Source organism: Notolepis coatsorum (genome assembly GCF_963971535.1).
Source record: "Notolepis coatsorum genome assembly, chromosome: 9".
Classification (NCBI taxonomy): domain Eukaryota; kingdom Metazoa; phylum Chordata; class Actinopteri; order Aulopiformes; family Paralepididae; genus Notolepis; species Notolepis coatsorum.
This window is the reverse complement of record NC_140173.1, coordinates 148,802,081-148,826,687: the sequence shown is the minus strand read 5'-3', so window position 1 is coordinate 148,826,687 and position 24,607 is coordinate 148,802,081. Positions and strand designations below refer to the sequence as shown.

Genomic DNA, 24,607 nt, shown 5'->3' with positions numbered 1-24,607 from the left:
AGACGCTAGGATTCGCGTGTTCGAATCCAGCTCTCCACATTGTTTTTCAGTTTGGCTGGTCGTCCGCAGTAATACACATTGGCCGTATTACGGGGAGGGAAAACTGAAGGGTGGGGATCGAACGTTGTGAACAAGCGACTCCTACAAGTCGGTTGGTGCGCCTGCGCAGTAGAATCAGGAAGTGTCGGGGGCAGCGTGAGCCTCCCACGCGTTACTCCTCGACACTGAGAGATCGAGCTGCGCAGGTGAAAAGATGCGACTGCTGTTACCTCAAGTACCGGAGGGGACTTGTGCTATGTATGACTTAGTCCACATTGCAGCCGGCTTGTGGGAGGCAAGAAACAGCGTTCGTGACAGGGGAGGGTTGAATTGGATGATACGAAATTGGGATGGGAGAAAATATGGAAAAATGGGAGAAAAAGTGGACCAAAAAAAAAAATAATAAACTTAACTTAAAATAAACTTAATTCGTATATAGCACCTTTCATACAAGAATTGCAGCCCAAAGTGCTTCACGGCAGTAATGTAGACACAAAATAGGCACGTTTATAGACGGGCATAAAACGAGCAGAGAATTGATATAAAGACCTCCTGGAAATGTATATTAGATTACTGTAAAAAAATAAAACGTACTTTAGGATTGAACGCTCCCATGCACTGGAAATACATAAACGTCATGTAGAATGCGTGGGTATTGGGTATTTCAAATTTTACTTAAGTAAGGAACTGTGTACTTCTTCCACCAACTGCCCAGCGGTGAAGGGGAAGCCATGTTGGAACGGTTCTATGACGACACAGACTCTTCCTTGTCTTATTATTCTCCTAGCCTCCTCCCTGCATGTCCTCTGATCCTGCTCCTCCCTCCTCCTCCTCTCTCTCTCTCCTCCCTCCCTCTCTCTCTCTCTCTCCCTCCCTCTCTCTCTCGTTCCAGAGGTCAGCCAGGACTTCTTCGACCTCCTGAACATCCCAGACTCCCCGGACCACCTGCCGTTGACCCCCGACCCGGCTGACCATGTCCCGCCGGACGAGAACGGCTCCGCCTCCCCCTTCCCGGTCTCGCCCGTCCCCCCGCCCCTCCCCCCCGCCAGCAAGAAGTGCTTTCAGAAGGCCATCCTGAAGCTCATGATGGAGGGGATCAAGATCAGCCTGGTATGATGATGAGGAGGAAGATGATGATGACTATACTCTGAAAATGTATATACTAGGGATGTCCGATATTATCGGCCTACCGATATTGGCATTAAAATGTAATATCGGAAATGATCGGTAACGGTTTTCAAAAAAGAAATAAATTATTTATTTACATTTATTTAACCTTTATTTACCCAGGCAAGCAAGTAAGAACAAATTCTTATTTTATTTATTGTGAAAAGTATGCATAATGTTGTGTTAATTCCATGACAAGAGATATGTAATGTTAATTACCTGAAATTATTCCGGTTTTTTTGGGGGGGGAAACCCTGCATATATTGGTATCGGTTGATATCGGTATCGGAAATTAAGAGTTGGACAATATCGGTATATCGGATATCGGTAAAAAAGCCAATATCGAACATCCCTAGTATAAACTCTTATTTTGTTTTAAAAGTTTCATCTTCAAACAGCAGTGTAGAAAATCAGCGCTAAGATGCTCAGGAGGAACAAACAGGACAAGTGAGGCTGACTTCTTCTGTGGTTCCTCGGGGCAGTACGCGTCAGAAGGCTGACTTCTTCTGTGGTTCCTCGGGGCAGTACGTGTCAGAAGGCTGACTTCTTCTGTGGTTCCTCGGGGCAGTACGGGTCAGAAGGCTGACTTCTTCTGTGGTTCCTCGGGGCAGTACGCGTCAGAAGGCTGACTTCTTCTGTGGTTCCTCGGGGCAGTACGCGTCAGAAGGCTGACTTCTTCTGTGGTTCCTCAGGGCAGTACGTGTCAGAAGGCTGACTTCTTCTGTGGTTCCTCAGGGCAGTACGGGTCAGAAGGCTGACTTCCTTCTTCTGTGGTTCCTCGGGGCAGTACGCGTCAGAAGGCTGACTTCTTCTGTGGTTCCTCAGGGCAGTACGTGTCAGAAGGCTGACTTCTTCTGTGGTTTCTCAGGGCAGTACGCGTCAGAAGGCTGACTTCTTCTTCTGTGGTTCCTCAGGGCAGTACGCGTCAGAAGACTGACTTCTTCTTCTGTGGTTCCTCAGGCAGTACGGGTCAGAAGGCTGACTTCTTCTTCTGTGGTTCCTCAGGGCAGTACGGGTCAGAAGGCTGACTTCTTCTTCTGTGGTTCCTCAGGGCAGTACGGGTCAGAAGGCTGACTTCTTCTTCTGTGGTTCCTCAGGGCAGTACGGGTCAGAAGGCTGACTTCTTCTTCTGTGGTTCCTCAGGGCAGCACGGGTCAGAAGGCTGACTTCTTCTTCTGTGGTTCCTCAGGGCAGTACGGGTCAGAAGGCTGACTTCTTCTTCTGTGGTTCCTCAGGGCAGCACGGGTCGCGGTGGAGCCCCGCGGCAGCAGTGGCGCCGGATCCTGTGGTCGTGTCGGGACACGTTCCGGGTGCAGATCGGTCGCCTGCTGGTCCACACGCTCAGCCCGTCACTTCCCCTGGCCGACAGGAAGGAGGCGCTGGAGTTCGTGTTCGACGCCAGCCACTCTGAGATCCTCCGGGAGAGCCTCAGTCCGGGTCTGGAGGTGAGTGGCCTCGCTTGTACACAGACGGGAATATCATGGAGTTCTATTAGAGAGTTCTATTAGAGAGTTCTATTAGAGAGTTCTATTAGAGAGTTCTATTATCCAGATGAGGAACATCTGGGAACCTGGTGAGTTCGCTGGTAAAAGTCATAGAAAATCTGCCACCGACACGCCCAGAACATACACATTCAGAACATACACATTCAGAACATACACGCCCAGAACATACACATTCAGAACATACACATTCAGAACATACACATTCAGAACATACACATTCAGAACATACACATTCAGAACATACACGCCCAGAACATACACATTCAGAACATACACATTCAGAACATACACATTCAGAACATACACGCCCAGAACATACACATTCAGAACATACACGCCCAGAACATACACATTCAGAACATACACGCCCAGAACATACACATTCAGAACATACACATTCAGAACATACACATTCAGAACATACACGCCCAGAACATACACATCAGAACATACACATTCAGAACATACACACCCAGAACATACACACCCAGAACATACACGCCCAGAACATACACATTCAGAACATACACGCCCAGAACATACACATTCAGAACATACACATTTAGAACATACACATTCAGAGAGAGAGAGAGAGAGAGAGAGAGAGAGAGAGAGAGAGAGAGAGAGAGAGAGAGAGAGAGAGAGAGAGAGAGAGAGAGAGAGAAGAGAGAGAGAGAGAGAGAGAGAGAGAGAGAGAGAGAGAGAGAGAGAGAGAGAGAGAGAGAGAGAGAGAGAGAGAGAGAGAGAGAGAGAGAGAGAGAGAGAGAGAGAGAGAGAGAGAGAGAGAGAGAGAGAGAGAGAGAGAGAGAGAGAGGAGAGAGGGAGGGTTCCTCTGTCTCCAGCTCAGTTCTCAGACAGCTGTCTTGCCTCAGCATTGAACTAAACCCAGAGAGATGTCTTCTTCACGCTCTCTCTCCGTCAGCCCGCTGGCGTTGCCATGGCAATATTCTCTCTCTCTCTCGCTCTCTCTCTCTCTTGCCCTCTATCTCTTTCTCTGTGTGTGTGGTTATCTTCTCCCCCTGGGGATTCATAAAGTATCCATGTTTTATAAGTAGATTTCTACGGGTGTCCTCGACTTTCGGAAATTGTTAGTCCATGAATGGTCAAGGACTTTGAGAAGGTCATTGGCTCATTGAAATGCGTTCATAGTGATCTGTGAGAACAGCTGCCACCACTGTTCCTGTGTCCTCGTCTCCTCTCTCCTAACCCTAACCCTAACCCTCTCCCTGTAGGAGATGTATAAATGATAATAATATTTAGGACCTGTGCAGTGTTAATTCTGTCAACTAAAATGATGACTAAATATGCTCGTCAACGAAGCTTTTTCCCCTGACGACAATGAGACGTGACGTCACGTTAATGGCGACCATGTGACACTTGACTAACGTGACGTAAATAATTCATTCAACTGACGACACAAAATGTAGTTCGCGAAATGCAATTTTGCTTTATCGTCAAGACTGTTTACTTGCTAGCTAACGGTAGCTTACATTCCAACACCGTAGAAGAAGAGTGACATCCGCTAGTCCTCCGAGGTAACGGCAACATCATCCCAACGCATTAATACTCATCAACGGGGATTTTAATCATGTCAAAATAACCAGGACCCTGACAAACTTCACACACTTTGTTTTTAACAAAGTACTAAATAATTGTATGTTATGTGTATGAACTGTTTTTAGATGGCTGTGTCGGTGCTGTGATGTGATGGACACCTGAATCTCCCCTTGGGGACAAATAAAGGTTTTCAATCAATCAATAAGTCTAACCAGCTAGCACTAACGTTAGCTTTTTTTGTTTAGAAAAAACTCACGGCAACTTATGAGGCTGTAACTGAGTGGCGAGACAAAAAATTATGATTTATTAAAAATAAAAAAAGGTATTAAAGTTTTCTTTAATAATTATTTAAATTTATTTAAGACTAAATCGAGACTAAACGAATACTAAAATGCTCAGACCTGTTGTTGACTAAAACTGACTAAACGAAAAATAAATGAAGATGACTAAATATGATGAAAACGAAAAAGGAGCATTTGACACATGACTAAGACTAAAACTAAAATAAAAATAGCTGCCAAAATTAACACTGATGTTGTGTCTCCTCGTCTCCTCTCTCCTCAGCACGGCCCGAAGCTCGCCCTCTACCTGTACGAGATGCTCCACGATCACAGGGACCAGCTGAGCAAAGAGGAGCAGAGCGCCGTGGGGGTCTTCATGACGTCCCTGAAGCTGTGCGGCCACCGCTGCATCCCCCCCAACGCCCCGCACAAGCCCGACCTGCTCAAGGCCATCAAAGAGGTAATACACTTTATTTGTAGACCACCTTTCATGCAAGAATTGTAGCCCAAAGTGCTTCACAGCAATAATGTAGATATAATGGACTTAAAATAGACAGGCATAACATGAGCATAGATGGATGGATGGATGGATGGATGGATGGATGGATGGATAGATGGATAAATGAAATAAATAAATAAACAATGTAACTAAATAAATACCCTAACATACCATCATTGGAGTTGTGCCGTGTTCACAGGACAGCGGTTCGGTCAGCTTCCCTACCTGGCCTTTTATACAGGCAGCGTTTTGGGATATTTGTCCCCAAGAAACTAAGGCTGAGCCCGAATGTTCGAACGTTTGTTTGTTACGTTAACATTCGAATTCTAAATCAAAATTCGAATTTATAATTTTTAATAAAAAAATATATATATTATATTTCTTACGTGTCTATTCATTCTGTTTAAACCAATGGGGTTTTTCTTCACAGTTGCAGATAAAGATTAGGCTACACTAATATTATAGTATTAAAAAGTTATATTCATTAAAGAAAGTTGATTTAATAAAAAAGAGACTAATTTAATCAGATTAATCACTTTATTCAAATTGAGGATTTAGTTTGAGGATATTTATATATATATATATATATATATATATATATATATATATATATATATATATATATATATATATATATATATCATTTCTTTATGTATTTAGGGGGGGAAAAGTTTATTACATTTTTCTTTTTTTTATTAAAAACGAAGGTTCGAACGTTCTTTCGAAAATTATGACTAAGTTCGAATCCCAAAAACAGGCTTCGGGGACAGCCTTACAAGAAACTAATTTACGTCCCTGTTCTTCCAGGAGAAACTCAAGTACGAGGCGGAGGAGAAGAGCAGCAAGCTGGCCTGGGAGAAGAAGATGTCCAACACCCAGAAAACGTGAGTACAACGTTCTTTCCTGACGGTATTTGTTTTTTCCCAGCAGTATCCGTAACCCAGAACAAGCTAGGGACACGGAATAGGGAGGTGTAGTGGTTACGTCATTGCCGTTTTTCTGTGTTCCACCCTCTGCCCAACGCAATGTATTTCCCCATTGCCCATTTCTAAATAGTCTCGTTTAAAACAAATAAAGCATTAACATTTGCATGGTGTACCTTTCTGTGCATATTCATCCACAATCCATAGCTCAACATGAAAATATTCGCAATTAATCATAAAAAAAGATCGCCGAATTTTATTTCAACCCAAAAAAACGACACCTCCATATAGAGCAGTGGAAAGATGTGTAAGCGCTACTTTAAAATTTCTTGTTTAACTCATTCAGAGCCACGCCCATATGACCAAATTAGGTCTAGATTGCCACCGCTTTAATCAATGGGAGGACGGGGATATTTGCGAACACTTAAACTATATCTTAAATTATGGCTATGGGTCTAATACACCCGTCGCTTATCAATGACTTGCTTGCAGTCAACATGTACGAAACAGATTGTTTTTTAATCTGTACATTTCCGTTTTATACCGTTTTGAATAAGAGTATAGTTTTGGAGATTTCTAGTAATTCCAGAGAAAGACAATAATAGCCCTTTAGTGGAATACACAAAACACGTTGTAATTTTTCGGCTGATTTATGAATAGTTTTCAAATAAACGCTAGATTATCGATAGTATATGTGTCCTCATGTACGAAGAGAAGCGGGGTCTGAAAAATCGCTTCTCCGTACTTTGGTCGGCGCGAACCTCACACACACACACACACACTCGCTCCGATGGCGGAGAAAGGAACATCTGATTACCCCAAGATTCGTAACATAAAGGCCTTACCTCACATCTGATGTCCAAAGATTAATCCAATTCCTGATCGCCATTCCAAATATCGATCGCATCCATTGATCCAACGTTATAGTCCAAAACACATAATCCACGATGCTTCCAGTCCCCACAGTCAATGCAATAGTATCCAGCTGCATGCGCCGAGAAGTAAAACCTGGACCGGACTTATTTTTTTGATGCACAGTCCCAGCCAATCCAATCCAATGATGTGCAATACCATCCGGGAGACGATAGACGGCGGTATTTGCCCTTTGCGAGCTCAGACCCATTCCCAATGATAACGTCAGGCTGGATGGATGGATGAAAAATGAATGGATATCGCTAATAAAAGAAATAACGATTAAAACCCTACTCGTGATTGGCACGCAAGCGATGGCGAGTTAACCCGACTATCATCGTGATTGGCACGGAATGGGTTAATAAGTTGTTAGAATCCATAGTGTTGTGTCTGTCTCCATTGTACATAGCAATAACAATAATGTACCTTTTAAATATCTTTTTATGGTCACATTGCGCAGTAAAGATACCTGACGAAATATCATGAGAATTGTTTTGGCCATTATTCAGGAACGAATTGTTATTCAGGAATAAACCAAAGTTGGTTGAATAAACCTGTGAATTCAAGACACAATTGTTACTGATAATGTGTTGATATCTGTATTGATAATGTGTTGATATCTGTATTGCACAGGGAGAATGAAGCATGTTGTCCTCCAGCCATAGGATTTGTCGACTAATCAATGAGTTGATTTCATCGACAGATCTGTAGAAATTGAGTTTCCCACATGCAGTAATGCAGATGGTCCTCTGTACAGTATGTACTTGTCCCAGCCCCACCACACTGTACAGTATGTACTTGTCACAGCCCCACCATACTGTACAGTATGTCGGTGTGTCTGAATGTGTGAGTGAATGTGTCGAAAAAATTGTAAAGCGCTTTGGATAAAAACCATTTTCTAAGCGTTTCTCGTTTGTTCCCCGACCACAGTCTCATCCAGAGGCTGGAGGGCAAATCCAAGGACATCTCCAAGATCGCGGCGGACATCACCCAGAACGTCTCCCTGCGCCAGGGCATGGAGCGGAAGAAGGTGATCCAGCACATCCGGGGCCTCTACAAGATCGAGCTCAGCGCCAGCCGCCACTGGCAGGAGCTGGTGCAGCAGCTCACACACGACCGGTGAGGCGCGCGCCGTGGCTTCACAGTGTCTCTCTCTGGGTTAGCATAGATATTAAGATTAAAATATTGTTATATATAATGTATATCATTTTTTTTGGGGCCGGCTAAGTGCCGCAGTGGGCAAGGCGCTCGCCACTAATGCAGGAGATGCTGGGTTCGAGCCCAGCTCTCAGCATTGCTACCAGCTTGGCTGGTTGTTCATACTAACGCAATTGGCAGTATTAAGGGTGGGAAGCTGGTGGGTGGGGATCGGATGTTGTGGACAGCGACTCCTACAGGTCGGTTGGTGCGCCTGCGCAGTAGAATCAGGAAGCGACGGGGGCGGCGTGTCCCTCCCACGCAGACCCTCGCCGCTGAGAGATTGCGCTGTGCAGGTGAAAAGATGCGACGGCTGCCTCCTCGAGTACCGGAGGGGACACGTGATGCAAGGCTTCGTCCACATTGCAGCCGACCTGTGGGAGGCATGGTCTAACAACGTTCGAGACAGGGGAGGGTAGAATTGGACAATACGAAATTGGGATGGGAGAAAAATAGAAAATGGGAAAAAAAGTTGATTAAAAAAAATATATATATTAAAATATTTTATCTGATTAATCGCATGATTGTCCATAGTTAACTCGCGATTAATCGCAAATTAATCGCATATTTTTTTATCTGTTCTAAATTTACCTTAAACGGATATTTTTCAAGTTTTAATACTCTTATCCACATGAGAGTCAACAAATGCTTGCTTTATGCAGCCATTTAACACAAAAGGATGACCCTCATGCATTGCAAATTTGCGGTGTGGTACGACCAGACGTCTTACTGTTGTGTTTCAGTGCGGTGTGGTACGACCAGACGTCTTACTGTTGTGTTTCAGTGCGGTGTGGTACGACCAGACGTCTTACTGTTGTGTTTCAGTGCGGTGTGGTACGACCAGACGTCTTACTGTTGTGTTTCAGTGCGGTGTGGTACGACCAGACGTCTGTTGTGTTTCAGTGCGGTGTGGTACGACCAGACGTCTTACTGTTGTGTTTCAGTGCGGTGTGGTACGACCAGACGTCTGTTGTGTTTCAGTGCGGTGTGGTACGACCAGACGTCTTACTGTTGTGTTTCAGTGCGGTGTGGTACGACCAGACGTCTGTTGTGTTTCAGTGCGGTGTGGTACGACCAGACGTCTTACTGTTGTGTTTCAGTGCGGTGTGGTACGACCAGACGTCTGTTGTGTTTCAGTGCGGTGTGGTACGACCAGACGTCTTACTGTTGTGTTTCAGTGCGGTGTGGTACGACCAGACGTCTTACTGTTGTGTTTCAGTGCGGTGTGGTACGACCAGACGTCTTACTGTTGTGTTTCAGTGCGGTGTGGTACGACCAGACGTCTGTTGTGTTTCAGTGCGGTGTGGTACGACCAGACGTCTTACTGTTGTGTTTCAGTGCGGTGTGGTACGACCAGACGTCTTACTGTTGTGTTTCAGTGCGGTGTGGTACGACCAGATGTCCTACCCAACGTCCTGGCAGCTGGATCCCACCGAGGGGTCGAACCGGGAGCGCCGGCGGCTGCAGAGGTGTTACCTGACCATCCCCAACAAATACCTGCTCAAAGACCGACGCAAGGCAGACGGTGAGGATTTAGGATCTATAACCACACTCTGCAGCTCAGGGTTCGGTGTGTGTGTGTCAGGGTATCTGCGGGGTATTAAAAAGTATTAAATGAATAATTCTCAATTTAAGGCCATAAAAGGTATAAAAATATTTTATTTTATTTGCACAGGTATTACATTTTTGGGGCAGGGGGGGGCAAGCCTCTTTTTTGGGAGATGAAAGAGTTTTTTTTGTGGGGCTGCTGGGAGCTTGTATGGAACGAGAATTTAAATTGCTAGTATGGTCGTGAAATTGGTATAATATAAAATGTCACATTGGGTTTTGTACTACTTGAATCTCCCAGATATCAACAGTGACTGTGCATGTAAACACTGTTTTTACATCTCTGGTGTTTGTGCGTTTACTGCTACCACATTTGACATGGTGCTTCCTAACATAAGTAGCCAGTCATTTACAAAAGTGTTTATATATATATATATATATATATATATATATATATATATATATATATATATATATATATATATATATATATATATATATATATCTTTTGTCATTTACATTTGATGGTGTATTTCACATGAAAACATTTCAAAAAATCGAAAGAATCTAAATTCTTGTCCACATTTTGTGTGTTTAGGCACAGGGAGGTCCCCGCTGGCGTTCCTGTTCGAAGACAAGACTCACTCGTCCTTCTCCTCCACTGTGAAGGACAAGGCCACCAGCGAACCCATCAGGTAGAGACTTATTCCACTAGTCAAGTCAAGTCAAGTCAGTTTTATTTGTATAGCACATTTCCAGGCAGCGGCAGCTGACACCAAAGTGCTTCACAAGCAAGTTGATAAAAACAAAATAGTGTGAGGCAAGGTATACGATTAAGTGAGCCCATCAGCTAGAGACTTATTCCACTAGTGAGCCCATCAGGTAGAGACTTATTCCACTAGTGAGCCCATCAGATAGAGACTTATTCCACTAGTGAGCCCATCAGATAGAGACTTATTCCACTAGTGAGCCCATCAGGTAGAGACTTATTCCACTAGTGAGCCCATCAGATAGAGACTTATTCCACTAGTGAGCCCATCAGGTAGAGAGACTTATTCCACTAGTGAGCCCATCAGGTAGAGACTTATTCCACTAGTGAGCCCATCAGATAGAGACTTATTCCACTAGTGAGCCCATCAGATAGAGACGTATTCCACTAGTGAGCCCATCAGATAGAGACATATTCCACTAGTGAGCCCATCAGCTAGAGACTTATTCCACTAGTGAGCCCATCAGATAGAGACTTATTCCACTAGTGAGCCCATCAGATAGAGATGTATTCCACTAGTGAGCCCATCAGATAGAGAGAGACGTATTCCACTAGTGAGCCCATCAGATAGAGACTTATTCCACTAGTGAGCCCATCAGCTAGAGCAGTGGTCACCAACCTTTTTAAGCCCAAGATCATTTTTTTTTGTTGGTGAAGGCAAGATCTACCTATTGAAGCGTTGAGAGAAAAAGACAGCCACAATTGTACTTTAAACTAAATGACTTTTATTTGCCTGTATTCTAATTACATGCAGTCAAAGTAGAACTGTAATATGTACTCAGGTCAGTGCTAAGTGCAGCATCACTTCACATCAAAAAATAAGTAGAACTGTAATATGTACTCTGTCAGTGCTAAGTGCAGCATCACTTCACATCAAAAAATAAGTAGAACTGTAATATGTACTCAGGTCAGTGCTAAGTGCAGCATCACTTCACATCAAAAAATAAGTAGAACTGTAATATGTTCTCTCAGTCAGTGCTAAGTGCAGCATCACTTCACATCAAAAAATAAGTAGAACTGTAATATGTTCTCAGTCAGTGCTAACTGCAGCATCACTTCACATCAAAAAATAAGTAGAACTGTAATATGTTCTCTCAGTCAGTGCTAAGTGCAGCATCACTTCACATCAAAAAATAAGTAGAACTGTAATATGTTCTCAGTCAGTGCTAACTGCAGCATCACTTCACATCAAAAAATAAGTAGAACTGTAATATGTACTCTCAGTCAGTGCTAAGTGCAGCATCACTTCACATCAAAAAATAAGTAGAACTGTAATATGTTCTCAGTCAGTGCTAACTGCAGCATCACTTCACATCAAAAAATAAGTAGAACTGTAATATGTACTCTCAGTCAGTGCTAAGTGCAGCATCACTTCACATCAAAAAATAAGTAGAACTGTAATATGTACTCTCAGTCAGTGCTAAGTGCAGCATCACTTCACATCAAAAAATAAGTAGAACTGTAATATGTACTCTGTCATTGCTAAGTGCAGCATCACTTCACATAAAAACAGTCATGTTTCTCACTCAAGTGAAGTCAGTGTGATGGCTGTGACTGGATAATGTCTACAAGTGCTTTGTAGTTAGGCTCATAGCTACTGACTGCCAGTCTGAGACAGTCTGTGAGGTGTCTGTCAGTAAGGCGGCTCCTGTACTTTGATTTGATTATTTTCATCTGTGAAAATGACATTTCACAGAGATACGTGGATCCAAAGTAGGCACTCACTTTTAGTGCACATGCAGTGAGAAGAGGAAACTTCTCTCTGCTGACAAGTCCCCAAAAATCACTGTCCCTTGATCTGGCTTTCAGCTCTATGTCATTTTGTAAATCAACCATCTCCATGTCAACTCCACTTTGCAAATTAAATACTTGCTGGAATTTGGCTGCTACCTGCTCTATATCAATGGGCACAAATGGGTTTGAGACAAATGCAGCAATATCTCCCATGACATCGAACTCACCAAAACGCCGATTGAACTCTGTTGCCAGTTTGTCCAGGTGAGTACAGTACTGCTCAGGGTCAAAAGCATCATTGTCTTCCAATGCCTGTGCCATTTTCTCCAGGTTGGGAAAGTGCGTCAGCCTCCTATTCTTTAGGTGGGTGGTCCAAACACAGAGCTTGGCCTTGAACCCATTCACTGCGCTTATCATGTGGGGGGAAGGCGTCTGTCTTTTCCCTGCAGCTCGTAGTTGAGTGCGTTCAGTTTTGCGGTTATGTCTGTCAGGAACCCCAGGTCCAGTAGCCACGCATTGTCTGACAGTTCCTTGTGCTCCTCGTTCCTTGTCGACAGGAACGTCTTGATCTCAGGCAGCAAGTCAATAAATCGCTGCAGCACTTTGCCGCGACTCAACCACCGCACATCAGCATGGAGAAGCAGGTCTCCGTAAGCGGCATCGAGCTCATCCAATAACGCTTTGAATAAGCGGTGCTGAAGCGCTTTCGCTCGAATCGAGTTGACTAGTTTCACCACCAGTGTCATTACATGGGAAAAGTCCAACACCTTCCCAGCCAAGGCCTGCTGATGGATCACACAGTGATAAGTCACGAAGGAAGGGAAATCAGCGTCATTACGGCACAGTCCAATAAATCCATTGCGCGCACCGCGCATTGCTGGGGCCCCGTCAGTAGTAATCGCCACTAGTTTATGAATGGGTATGTCATTTTCACAGACATATTTTTTGAACTCATTGTAAATATCCACACCCCTCGTTTTCTCCTTTAAGTGTAAAAGAGTGAGGAAATCCTCCTTTGTTGTAGAATCCTGGAAAACCATTTTGACAAATGCAACAAGCTGCGCTGTGTCCATTACATCCACGGATTCATCAAACTGTAATGAGAAATATTCACAGCGTGCCAAATCCATTAACACTTGTCTGTCCACGTCCTCGGACAGTGACTCGACCCTCCTTGTCACTGTTGCAGGGCCCAGAGGTACAGCACGTAGTGCGGTTTTGATCTCTTGTTTGTTTTTGAAGTCACTCAAAACAGTATCTGCGGTAATGGCTATTGCTTCCTTGACTAACTCTCCATCTGTAAAGGGCTTCTTGTGTTTAGCCAAAAGGTAACTTACACGAAACGATGCTTCACTAGCAGCCTTATGTTGACAAACAGGTTTGGTGAAAAGCGATTGCTGGACCTTCAACTGTGATTTCAACTCGTCAACTTTTCTTGCACAAAGTGTGCTCTTGGGCGGGTAGGTGTCTTTGAATTTCTGGTGGTTGATGTTGTGGTGCCGCTCCAGATTTCCTCTTTTAGGCAGTGCTTGTGTTTGGTTGCACAACATACATACACACTTGTCTTTCACCAAGGTATGGAGAAATTCTTCTTCCCATTCTGGATGGAAAAGGTACGTTTTCGCTTTCTTCCGTGGAGCTTCTGCCATGTTAGCGATCTGGCGTCACCACAGCTGTATTTTTTTTAATTTTCTTTTGTGAGTTGAACACCTCGTATTCTCTCATCTCTGATTGGTCACTTTCATACAGCGTCTGCGACACGCAGAGAGAGAGAGAGAGAGAGAGAGAGAGAGAGAGACGCGTGCAATTTGTGTATTTATTTGTCTCACTTTCTATTTTTTTTGGGACAGGGAAAGATCGACAGGGAACGTCTCAAAGATCGACCAGTCGATCTTGATCGACGGGTTGGTGACCACGGAGCTAGAGAGAGACTTATTCCACTAGTGAGCCCATCAGCTAGAGACTTATTCCACTAGTGAGCCCATCAGCTAGAGACTTATTCCACTAGTGAGCCCATCAGATAGAGACTTATTCCACTAGTGAGCCCATCAGCTAGAGACTTATTCCACTAGTGAGCCCATCAGCTAGAGACGTATTCCACTAGTGAGCCCATCAGGTAGAGACTTATTCCACTAGTGAGCCCATCAGGTAGAGACTTATTCCACTAGTGAGCCCATCAGGTAGAGACTTATTCCACTAGTGAGCCCATCAGGTAGAGACTTATTCCACTAGTGAGCCCATCAGATAGAGACTTATTCCACTAGTGAGTCCATCAGATAGAGACTTATTCCACTAGTGAGCCCATCAGCTAGAGACTTATTCCACTAGTGAGCCCATCAGATAGAGACTTATTCCACTAGTGAGTCCATCAGATAGAGACTTATTCCACTAGTGAGCCCATCAGCTAGAGACTTATTCCACTAGTGAGCCCATCAGATAGAGACTTATTCCACTAGTGAGCCCATCAGATAGAGAGACTTATTCCACTAGTGAGCCCATCAGCTAGAGACTTATTCCACTAGTGAGCCCATCAGATAGAGAGACTTATTCCACTAGTGATCCCATCAGATAGAGACTTATTCCACTAGTGAGCCCATCAGATAGAGAGACTTATTCCACTAGTGAGCCCATCAGATAGAGACTTATTCCACTAGTGAGCCCATCAGATAGACTTATTCCACTAGTGCAGTGGTTCCCAAAGTCGGGGTCGCGACCCAAAGGTGGGCCGCGAGCAGCCACGGATGGGCCACGAGATGATTTAAATTTTTTTTATTTTTTTATTTTTTGTCAGGCCACTGAACTTAGAAGCAGGCCAGGACAGTGTTTCTAGTTGTATTCTAAAATTCTATTCTATTGTATTCTAAAATGTGACTATATGGTTTTATATTAACTTAATAAATAAACAAAAACGAAAAATCTACTTATTTCAACGAACATTTCAAACTAAATAACAGATTATGCACATAAAACACTGAAAACAACCGAAGCAACAATAGTATTTTAATGAGGCTATTATTATTATCATTATTATTTTGCAACAAGTTAGCCCTCTCATAAATAGCACATATAAATGAATAACTAACTTGAACTAACTTAATAGGATTGAAGTGATATTTGGCTTAAAAAATCGGTCGCATGAAAAAAAAAAAAAGCCAGACGATGTGCATCTGGCCGCGGCTCTCTGACGCCTTATTTTCTGGGCCCCGGCCTGAAAAGTTTGGGAACCCCTGCACTAGTGAGCCCATCAGCTAGAGACTTATTCCACTAGTGAGCCCATCAGCTAGAGACTTATTCCACTAGTGAGCCCATCAGCTAGAGACTTATTCCACTAGTGAGCCCATCAGCTAGAGACTTATTCCACTAGTGAGCCCATCAGCTAGAGACTTATTCCACTAGTGAGCCCATCAGCTAGAGACTTATTCCACTAGTGAGCCCATCAGGTAGAGACTTATTCCACTAGTGAGCCCATCAGCTAGAGACTTATTCCACTAGTGAGCCCATCAGCTAGAGACTTATTCCACTAGTGAGCCCATCAGCTAGAGACTTATTCCACTAGTGAGCCCATCAGCTAGAGACTTATTCCACTAGTGAGCCCATCAGGTAGAGACTTATTCCACTAGTGAGCCCATCAGATAGAGACTTATTCCACTAGTGAGCCCATCAGCTAGAGACTTATTCCACTAGTGAGCCCATCAGCTAGAGACGTATTCCACTAGTGAGCCCATCAGGTAGACTTATTCCACTAGTGAGCCCATCAGGTAGAGACTTATTCCACTAGTGAGCCCATCAGGTAGAGACTTATTCCACTAGTGAGCCCATCAGGTAGAGACTTATTCCACTAGTGAGCCCATCAGATAGAGACTTATTCCACTAGTGAGTCCATCAGATAGAGACTTATTCCACTAGTGAGCCCATCAGCTAGAGACTTATTCCACTAGTGAGCCCATCAGATAGAGACTTATTCCACTAGTGAGCCCATCAGCTAGAGACTTATTCCACTAGTGAGCCCATCAGATAGAGACTTATTCCACTAGTGAGCCCATCAGATAGAGAGACTTATTCCACTAGTGAGCCCATCAGCTAGAGACTTATTCCACTAGTGAGCCCATCAGATAGAGAGACTTATTCCACTAGTGATCCCATCAGATAGAGACTTATTCCACTAGTGAGCCCATCAGATAGAGAGACTTATTCCACTAGTGAGCCCATCAGATAGAGACTTATTCCACTAGTGAGCCCATCAGATAGACTTATTCCACTAGTGCAGTGGTTCCCAAAGTCGGGGTCGCGACCCAAAGGTGGGCCGCGAGCAGCCACGGATGGGCCACGAGATGATTTAAAAAATTTTTTTTTTTTTTTTTTTTGTCAGGCCACTGAACTTAGAAGCAGGCCAGGACAGTGTTTCTAGTTGTATTCTAAAATTCTATTCTATTGTATTCTAAAATGTGACTATATGGTTTTATATTAACTTAATAAATAAACAAAAACGAAAAATCTACTTATTTCAACGAACATTTCAAACTAAATAACAGATTATGCACATAAAACACTGAAAACAACCGAAGCAACAATAGTATTTTAATGAGGCTATTATTATTATCATTATTATTTTGCAACAAGTTAGCCCTCTCATAAATAGCACATATAAATGAATAACTAACTTGAACTAACTTAATAGGATTGAAGTGATATTTGGCTTAAAAAATCGGTCGCATGAAAAAAAAAAAAAGCCAGACGATGTGCATCTGGCCGCGGCTCTCTGACGCCTTATTTTCTGGGCCCCGGCCTGAAAAGTTTGGGAACCCCTGCACTAGTGAGCCCATCAGCTAGAGACTTATTCCACTAGTGAGCCCATCAGCTAGAGACTTATTCCACTAGTGAGCCCATCAGCTAGAGACTTATTCCACTAGTGAGCCCATCAGCTAGAGACTTATTCCACTAGTGAGCCCATCAGCTAGAGACTTATTCCACTAGTGAGCCCATCAGCTAGAGACTTATTCCACTAGTGAGCCCATCAGGTAGAGACTTATTCCACTAGTGAGCCCATCAGCTAGAGACTTATTCCACTAGTGAGCCCATCAGCTAGAGACTTATTCCACTAGTGAGCCCATCAGCTAGAGACTTATTCCACTAGTGAGCCCATCAGCTAGAGACTTATTCCACTAGTGAGCCCATCAGGTAGAGACTTATTCCACTAGTGAGCCCATCAGATAGAGACTTATTCCACTAGTGAGCCCATCAGCTAGAGACTTATTCCACTAGTGAGCCCATCAGATAGAGACTTATTCCACTAGTGAGCCCATCAGCTAGAGACTTATTCCACTAGTGAGCCCATCAGGTAGAGACTTATTCCACTAGTGAGCCCATCAGATAGAGACTTATTCCACTAGTGAGCCCATCAGCTAGAGACTTATTCCACTAGTGAGCCCATCAGCTAGAGACGTATTCCACTAGTGAGCCCATCAGGTAGAGACTTATTCCACTAGTGAGCCCATCAGGTAGAGACTTATTCCACTAGTGAGCCCATCAGGTAGAGACTTATTCCACTAGTGAGCCCATCAGGTAGAGACTTATTCCACTAGTGAGCCCATCAGATAGAGACTTATTCCACTAGTGAGTCCATCAGATAGAGACTTATTCCACTAGTGAGCCCATCAGCTAGAGACTTATTCCACTAGTGAGCCCATCAGATAGAGACTTATTCCACTAGTGAGTCCATCAGATAGAGACTTATTCCACTAGTGAGCCCATCAGCTAGAGACTTATTCCACTAGTGAGCCCATCAGATAGAGACTTATTCCACTAGTGAGCCCATCAGATAGAGAGACTTATTCCACTAGTGAGCCCATCAGCTAGAGACTTATTCCACTAGTGAGCCCATCAGATAGAGAGACTTATTCCACTAGTGATCCCATCAGATAGAGACTTATTCCACTAGTGAGCCCATCAGATAGAGAGACTTATTCCACTAGTGAGCCCATCAGATAGAGACTTATTCCACTAGTGAGCCCATCAGATAGACTTATTCCACTAGTGCAGTGGTTCCCAAAGTCGGGGTCGCGACCCAAAGGTGGGCCGCGAGCAGCCACGGATGGGCCACGAGATGATTTAAAATTTTTTTTTTTTTTTTTTTTTTGTCAGGCCACTGAACTTAGAAGCAGGCCAGGACAGTGTTTCTAGTTGTATTCTAAAATTCTATTCTATTGTATTCTAAAATGTGACTATATGGTTTTATATTAACTTAATAAATAAACAAAAACGAAAAATCTACTTATTTCAACGAACATTTCAAACTAAATAACAGATTATGCACATAAAACACTGAAAACAACCGAAGCAACAATAGTATTTTAATGAGGCTATTATTATTATCATTATTATTTTGCAACAAGTTAGCCCTCTCATAAATAGCACATATAAATGAATAACTAACTTGAACTAACTTAATAGGATTGAAGTGATATTTGGCTTAAAAAATCGGTCGCATGAAAAAAAAAAAAAAGAAAAAAGCCAGACGATGTGCATCTGGCCGCGGCTCTCTGACGCCTTATTTTCTGGGCCCCGGCCTGAAAAGTTTGGGAACCCCTGCACTAGTGAGCCCATCAGCTAGAGACTTATTCCACTAGTGAGCCCATCAGCTAGAGACTTATTCCACTAGTGAGCCCATCAGCTAGAGACTTATTCCACTAGTGAGCCCATCAGCTAGAGACTTATTCCACTAGTGAGCCCATCAGCTAGAGACTTATTCCACTAGTGAGCCCATCAGCTAGAGACTTATTCCACTAGTGAGCCCATCAGGTAGAGACTTATTCCACTAGTGAGCCCATCAGCTAGAGACTTATTCCACTAGTGAGCCCATCAGCTAGAGACTTATTCCACTAGTGAGCCCATCAGATAGAGACTTATTCCACTAGTGAGCCCATCAGCTAGAGAGAGACTTATTCCACTAGTGAGCCCATCAGCTAGAGACTTATTCCACTAGTGAGCCCATCAGCTAGAGAGAGACTTATTCCACTAGTGAGCCCATCAGCTAGAGACTTATTCCACTAGTGAGCCCATCAGCTAGAGACTTATTCCACTAGTGAGCCCATCAGATAGAGACTTATTCCACTAGTGAGCCCATCAGCTAGAGACTTATTCCACTAGTGAGCCCATCAGATAGAGACTTATTCCACTAGTGAGCCCATCAGATAGAGACTTATTCCACTAGTGAGCCCATCAGCTAGAGACTTATTCCACTAGTGAGCCCATCAGCTAGAGACTTATTCCACTAGTGAGCCCATCAGATAGAGACTTATTCCACTAGTGAGCCCATCAGATAGAGACTTATTCCACTAGTGAGCCCATCATTTAGAGACTTATTCCACTAGTGAGCCCATCAGATAGAGCTGTATTCCCTCCTACCCGTCCAGTCTGTCTTGTCGAGGGCTGCGTCTTCCTCTCCTCTTCACTGAAAGCCTGTGAACGGACGCCAAGATGTCCGTATGAAAAGGAGGAGAAATGGGCACTTTCTCTGTCAGCCGGTGATGCTGACAGAGAATGTTTGGCGTTATGTTTATCGGCGTGGCACTCAATCAAAGAGCATAAAAAATCTATAAAAACATGGCAGTTTTTCCATATTAATCCTCAGCACTCACCAGAATTGCCTCTGTGCTTCCCAACCCGGTCAGCAAATCGTGCTGCGCGTTACGACCAGGGATGCACCGATCCGACTTTTTCAGTCCCGATACCGATACCTGGACTTTGGGTTTGGGCCGATACCGAGTACAGATCCGATTGTTCAATTAATAAACTGTGTGCCTCACTGTGTGGAAGAGACTGGGATCATTCTTTTGTGCAAGGCAACATCAGGCTTGACTTAAAACATTACTTTCCTAACTAAATGTAACAAATTAACATAGATATACATGTACTGAATTGTTATTTATTATTTTATTTATTATTATAAATAAAAAAAAATATATAATCATTCAAAAAGATTAATTGTATTTCTTGCAGATACCCGATCTAGTTATTTTGGTCATATCGGGGCCGATATCCGATATCAATATCGGATCAGTGCATCGCTAGTTACGACGTGGCACCTGCTACGCTACACCTCCTCCTGCTCGATTCCAAGCCCGGCTTTCCATAATAATAATAATAAAAATGTCTTAGATTTATATAGCGCCTTCATATATAGCCTCATGAGACCCATCCGTGTTGTTTCCTCTCCGAGGCTCCAGTATGTCGAGGATGTTTTCCCCCGTGAGATGTAAGCGACGTCTAGTGTCGTCACGATACCAACATTTTGACTTTGATACCGATACCAGCCTTGAGTATCACGATACCGGTTCTAAAACGATACCATGGCAAAAATCTAAAATATCAGGAAAAGTTATAATACCGTAATTCCTCTAATAGTAACCGGGTCTCAAATACAAGCCGGGTCTCTATTAATGGCCGGGTGCGCTCTTGAGCTAAGCAATTATAAGCCGGCCTCCTAATACAAGCCGGGTCACTAATATACTGAGCTGCACACTGAGCTAGTTACTTGATTTCACTTTGAAAACGTTGAAATGACCAGTGACCACCTGTAATTGCACTGTTTACTATTTCATACAGTACTTGGTTTCAATAAATGAACCCAGTACATTTTACTGGGTTCAAACTGACACAAAATGTTGATTTATTCATTATGATCCGTTTGAACATTTGAAATATAGGCCTCCCTCTTATACAGGCCTCCTCCTAATACAAGCCTGGTACCCGCTACAGTTGAAACAAATACAAGCCGGGGTTACTATTAGAGGAATTACGGTAGTAGATGACCGATGGCAGAACATGGAAAATAGTAACAGTGCCGACGCAGTTGACACGCCCACTACGCAAGGCGTGCGCTCTCTTTCTCTCTCACTCACACATGCACACACATACACACACACACTCAAAAAGTATCGATACTAATAAAATGGAGTATTGGACGGTTTTTCTTTTTTAAATATTTGTTTCTTGGCATTTTACTGCTTTATTTCGGACCGGCCCGACAGAGAGGAAGGATGGGGGAAGACATGTGGCAAAGGTCTCCGGGTTCGGGAGACAAACGAACCCGGGACGACCGCATTGCACTGTGCAGCACAGCTACGTGGTGTGCCACCCTGGAGCCCACTGGACCATTTTTAATGCCTGGGTATCGCGATACTCTTCTAGTATCGGTGTATCGTGCAACCCTAGTCCACACACACGATCGGCCCGCCTGTTAAAGGAACACGCCGACATTACGGGGGAAATGCGCTCGCCGTCTTCTCCAGAGTCGGACGAGAAAAGATGGATACCGATATCCTCTACCGTGCGTTCAGTAGAAAGCCGCCCGGCCGCAAGCTAGCTTAGCACTAACGAACGGAGGCGGATACGGATCAGCTGGCCTAGCTGTTGGCTTCCATTAATTTGTGCTAATGAACGCATAGAGAGGAAACTGGTATCTATCTTCTTGTCTGGTAATCCCATTTCCCTTCATTTTGGCGGGAAAAAAAGGTTTTTACGTATCTTTTCCCTTTTTATCGTTTTTATTTGTTTAAAAAAGTCTTATAGAGAGTTGTATAGCAAACACACAGGGTAATTATAAATATCAACCACTAGTCGGGGTATTTCCTGTTCTAGAACCGACCGAGTTCACTGAAGACGCTCTCGTCCACTCGGGGCCTTTGTCTGTACATTTCCGTCTCGGTGCGATGAGTCGGTGTTTTTACCGCGTGTCACGACGAGACCTCGGGGGGGCTGAACTCACCGCCGCAGGGCTGTAATTCACTCCTCGGTGTCTAAACCTCAGCTCCGCGCGCCCATTATCACCATATGAATGGTTGTTTTGTGCCAGCCAACCCCCTGAGGTGGTAGTGTCGCTCGCACGGTTCACACGGGGGCTAGACATCTGAAGAGTCTCGAAGATAAAAAACTAGGGATGCTCGATATTGGCTTTTTTACCGATACCGATATTCCGATATTGTCCAACTCTTAATTTCCGATACCGATATCAACCGATACCGATATATGCAGGGTTTCCCCCCAAAAATTTTTAATAATTTCAGGTAACTAATCATTTCACTGGATGCATTCAAAAGGCTTTCTAAATGTAAGCATTATCTGTGCAAAATATGATCATTAAAAAAGTAAAAATTAACATTACATATCTCTTGTTGTTGAATTAAACCAACATGCATACTTTTGACAATAAATAAAATAAGAATTGGTTCTTACTTGCTTGCCTGGGTAAATAAAGGTTAAATAAATGTAAAAAAAATTATCGTTTTTTTTTTTTACCGATATCGATATTTTTCGATATCACATTTTACTGCCGATATTGGCCGATAATATCGGACATCCCTATAAAAAACGAACGTGGCAAAAAGAAGGCCCTTGGAAGCCCTGCTCACGAGCCCCGGCGTGGCCCCTCGGGAGGCGTGGCCCCTCGGGAGGCGTGGCCCCTCGGGAGGCGTGGCCCCTCGGGAGGCGTGGCCCCTCGGGAGCCGGAGAAACGTGCCGTATATCGAATGTGAGGTTCTGAAAGACCTGGTCCCCTTTTCCTCGCGGGCAAACAAAACATTGCCATTTTGTGTTCTGTATTCTCTTGTAACCGCTTTTCTGTCTCGACTGTTTGGGGCGAGGTCATTCTGATCGGTGACACACAACCCCATTCCTGTAAGACGGGATAAATAGGCGGTTACACGTTTTAAACTGTAGGTATCAAACAGTTCAGTTCAGTTCAGACTTTATTGTCCCTCAAGGTAGTGGTAGAGACAACAACAACAACAACAACAACAACAACAACAACAACAACAACAACAACAACAACAACAACAACAACAAATAACACAACACAAGAAACATCACATCTTACAGAATCCAACCAGGAAAAAGAAAAGGAAAATAAAAATGCATCTGTTGCTCTTTAGCCTGGGGAGCCTATATCTCCTGCCAGAGGGGAGGGGGACAAACTCCTCCAAGAGAGGATGGTCAGAGCTGTCGAAGATCGTCTGAGCCTTCCGCAGAATTTGTCTGTTATAAACGTCTCTGTCAAGGAAAGCTGCTGGGTCCCAATTATCTTGCTGGCCATCTTGACTATGTTGGCCAGACTGTTTTTTGTTCTGTATTGACAGGTTGCCATACCAGGAGACGATACAAAAGGTTAAAATGGACTCAACAAAAGATTTGTAAAACAAAACCATAAGGGAGGCGAGACTGTCAGGTTTTAATCTCTGTGAGCATCTAACAGGAAGAAAGACTGTCAGGTTTTAAACTCTGAGCATCTAACAGGAAGAAAGACTGTCAGGTTTTAAACTCTGAGCATCTAACAGGAAGAAAGACTGTCAGGTTTTAAACTCTGCATCTAACAGGAAGAAAGACTGTCAGGTTTTAAACTCTGAGCATCTAACAGGAAGAAAGACTGTCAGGTTTTAAACTCTGTGAGCATCTAACAGGAAGAAAGACTGTCAGGTTTTAAACTCTGAGCATCTAACAGGAAGAAAGACTGTCAGGTTTTAAACTCTGAGCATCTAACAGGAAGAAAGACTGTCAGGTTTTAAACTCTGCATCTAACAGGAAGAAAGACTGTCAGGTTTTAAACTCTGCATCTAACAGGAAGAAAGACTGTCAGGTTTTAAACTCTGCATCTAACAGGAAGAAATACTGTCAGGTTTTAAACTCTGTGAGCATCTAACGGGAAGAAATACTGTCAGGTTTTAAACTCTGCATCTAACAGGAAGAAAGACTGTCAGGTTTTAAACTCTGCATCTAACAGGAAGAAAGACTGTCAGGTTTTAAACTCTGAGCATCTAATAGGAAGAAAGTCTGTCAGGTTTTAATTTCTGTGAGCATCTAATAGGAAGAAAGTCTGTCAGGTTTTAATCTCTGTGAGCATCTAATAGGAAGAAAGTCTGTCAGGTTTTAATCTCTGTGAGCATCTAACAGGAAGAAAGACTGTCAGGTTTTAAACTCTGAGCATCTAACAGGAAGAAAGACTGTCAGGTTTTAAACTCTGCATCTAACAGGAAGAAAGACTGTCAGGTTTTAAACTCTGCATCTAACAGGAAGAAAGACTGTCAGGTTTTAAACTCTGTGAGCATCTAACAGGAAGAAAGTCTGTCAGGTTTTAATCTCTGTGAGCATCTAACAGGAAGAAAGACTGTCAGGTTTTAAACTCTGTGAGCATCTAACAGGAAGAAAGACTGTCAGGTTTTAAACGCTGAGCATCTAACAGGAAGAAAGACTGTCAGGTTTTAAACTCTGCATCTAACAGGAAGAAAGACTGTCAGGTTTTAAACTCTGCATCTAACAGGAAGAAATACTGTCAGGTTTTAAACTCTGCATCTAATAGGAAGAAAGACTGTCAGGTGTTAAACTCTGCGCATCTAACAGGAAGAAAGACTGTCAGGTTTTAATCTCTGTGAGTATCTAATAGGAAGAAACACTCTTAGAAAGGTCTTAAACTGTGTGAGTATATA

General features: G+C 43.4%; 1 protein-coding gene across 1 annotated transcript in view; it reads left to right on the top strand.

Annotated features, from left to right (window-relative positions):
• Positions 1-24,607, top strand: part of lyst (lysosomal trafficking regulator) — a 190,048-nt gene that overhangs the window by 119,458 nt on the left and 45,983 nt on the right. The window contains 7 exon segments of the mRNA XM_084322050.1: positions 932-1,149; positions 2,442-2,651; positions 4,833-5,009; positions 5,856-5,932; positions 7,814-8,002; positions 9,460-9,605; positions 10,227-10,323. Coding sequence (XP_084178176.1) covers positions 932-1,149; positions 2,442-2,651; positions 4,833-5,009; positions 5,856-5,932; positions 7,814-8,002; positions 9,460-9,605; positions 10,227-10,323 — 1,114 coding nt within the window.